This window comes from Aegilops tauschii, chromosome 3 (assembly GCF_002575655.3).
Source record: "Aegilops tauschii subsp. strangulata cultivar AL8/78 chromosome 3, Aet v6.0, whole genome shotgun sequence".
In the NCBI taxonomy this organism is placed as follows: Eukaryota; Viridiplantae; Streptophyta; class Magnoliopsida; order Poales; family Poaceae; genus Aegilops; species Aegilops tauschii.
Window position 1 is genome coordinate 172,738,623 of NC_053037.3, and position 2,566 is coordinate 172,741,188.

The 2,566-nt window shown below is 52.0% G+C and overlaps 1 protein-coding gene across 1 annotated transcript; it reads right to left on the minus strand.

The window, feature by feature from the left end:
* Positions 1-245: 245 nt before the first annotated feature.
* On the minus strand, positions 246-1,942 carry LOC109739116 (uncharacterized). The gene has a single exon (XM_020298198.3). The coding sequence runs from the start codon at positions 1,527-1,529 to the stop codon at positions 471-473; it is 1,059 nt and encodes a 352-aa protein (XP_020153787.1). The 5' UTR covers positions 1,530-1,942; the 3' UTR covers positions 246-470.
* Between the last annotated feature and the right edge of the window lie 624 nt (positions 1,943-2,566).

The following is a 2,566-nucleotide window of genomic DNA, read 5'->3' on the forward strand; positions in this document are numbered from 1 at the left end:
AACATCATATTGGTTTTGACTGGAAAACCGTTGAAGATGTTATTTTTTTTACAAGAAGTTGAAGATGTTGTTAGTCACTCTTGAAGCTCGTAGGTAAGAGAAGCTCAAGGCCTTTAACATAATGTACATCCCTGAATAGCAGTCAGTTTTGTAAACTCCATCTTTTTCAAAAAAACATGAAGCTAACCAGTTGTAGCATATCCGAGCAATGTCTTATATAAGATAACGACGCAAAAACATTATTATACACATAAACATTGTCATAACTAATTCAGATTAGACCTAGGATTTTTACACCGGGGCTAAAAGATGGTTGAGTGGATATGGTGTTGATCTTGACTATGTACATCATCCTAACTATGCAAAGACCAGGTATGTCCTAATTGAATTGATAAAATTCACCATTTGACAAAATAAAAAGCTAGTTGCTCTACTCGAAATTTAATCGGAAAGACTGAACTGAAATATGCTTAGCTAGGAACCCGGAATTCCCAACCTTCCCCGTCCCTTCCAAACCCACTGACATCGGGGCCCGCGGTTGCCCGTAGGGCGCTGGCGCCCGACCCGAGGTAGCCATGGAGTGCCATGAAGAGCCTTTCCTTCTCCAGCTCCTCTATGCCCATCCTCCTCGATCTCTGCTTCCTCACGCCGCCGCCGAGCGTCGATCCCGGCGGTGCCCAATTGGCCTTCATTCTAGCGCCGGCAATGCCGCCGCGCTGCCCTCCTCCGACGGGCACGGGCACGGAATCGAGGCCCATGAGCTTGGCCACGACGCCGGGCTTGCACCACACCACGCTCTCCCCAGCCACCGTGGACGGCATCCGCAGTGTCCGCTCCAGGTCCATCTCGTAGCCTTCCGTACCGCACTCCTGCGCTCTGCAGTGCCCCGCGCCGGCGGGGGCGCAACAGACTGACGCCCTCCGGTGCCGACCGCCGTCGCGGTCTGCGGGGATGTTTCTGCTATCTCCGAGCACGGGGCCGGCGACGCCCATGCCCTCGTGGTAGCTGCTGAACGACGCGCGGCACATGGCGTCCCGGCCGTCAAGGGAGAAGCGCGGGTACTGGCTGAGCGCGTCCCGCGCTGAGCGGAGCACGTGGTCGGAGCTGTTCACGCACGACATGCGGCGAGGGTGGTAGCGGTCCTCCTCCAGCACTGCCGCCGCCACGCGCCGCGCCTTTCTGGCCGCCGCGGCCTCCTCCTCGAGGTCCAGCTGCAGGATCATCTGTTCCAGGGTGACGGCGGCCGCCGCATGCGGGCCTCCACCGGTGGCCGCCTCGCTCTCGGCCGCGCAGGAGCCCACGACGGACGACGGCACGGTCATGAAGGAGGACGACGCTGCGTCGGCATCGGCACCCCCGCTGGCCAGCTGCTGGTGGTCGATGCTGGCGTGGAGGTGCTGCTGTGTGGACGTGGAGCCGACGCCATGGCAGAAGCCGCGGATGCCGCGGCGCATCGTCCTGGAGGCGACCACGAGCGGGTTCCTGAGGAGGAAGAGCGTGCCGGGCTGCTGCAGCTGGTGCTCCCTCATGTCATGGCCGGCCGGTGCATGCTCTGCTAGTTGAACAGCATCTGTACAATGCGCGCTCAGCGCGGCTATTCGTGCGTGCGCGCTCGCTCGAGGCTCGCTTGCCCGTGACCCTGTTTAAACTGGACGGAACGGTGCATCGGGGCGCGCACACGAGAGAAAAATTAAGTGAGTGTCATGGATCGCGCGGTGGTGCAACAATGGGGATCACATGAGAGAAACTGCAGGGACGGAGGCAAAAGAAAAACAGGTTCACATGGGAAAGTAGTGGGGGAGCGGCCTACGACAAACAGAGAGAAAGAGTGTTTCTTAGAGCAATCTCCAATAGGTCAAAAGTACCTTTCTAATCCCGACCTCAAATGCTTCTGATATGAACAGCAAAATTTATAAAATCAAGAAAAATAAAAAAATTCTGATTTTTTGTGGCAAACTTTAAAAAATGTTTGAAGTGATGTAAATTATTATCATGAAATCACATTGGTGGAGTTGTGGCAAAAAATTATGTGCAACAAAATGCGTTTGAAAGTAACATTTTCAGGGCATCGATTTTGTTTTTTTACCACGCCTTCCACCGACGTGATTTCATGATGCTTTTTTGCATGCACTCCAAACATTCCTTAAAGAAAAAATTTCTATTTTTTTGAATTTACTGTTCATCCTAGAGCATTTGAGCTCAAGATTAGAAACTCCACGTCCTGGTAGGTGCCCTATAATAGGCCACCAAATGGTGGTTGGAGCAAAATTTGCAACACCCTAAACATGATTTTTACAAAATCCAGAAACGTCTAACTGCAATAGATGCCCAAAAATAGGTGTGCAAAATACATCACGGTTGTCTTTTTGTGGGTGCCTATTTTCTGACACCCATTGGAGAATCAGAGTGATGTAAAACAACACTTGGTGTTGCAAATTTGCAGGGTCCCCCTCGTGTTGCAAAAGTTGCTCCAACCGACCAAGTGTTACAAATTTTGCAACACTTGGTGTTGTGTTTTGCAAGTGTTGTAAATTTGGAGTAACTTTTTTTTTTGCATATAGGGCAC

Coding starts and splice junctions, on each gene's coding strand:
- LOC109739116 (XM_020298198.3), bottom strand. CDS start 1,529: ATGAGGGAGCACCAGCTGCAGCAGCCCGGCACGCTCTTCCTCCTCAGG.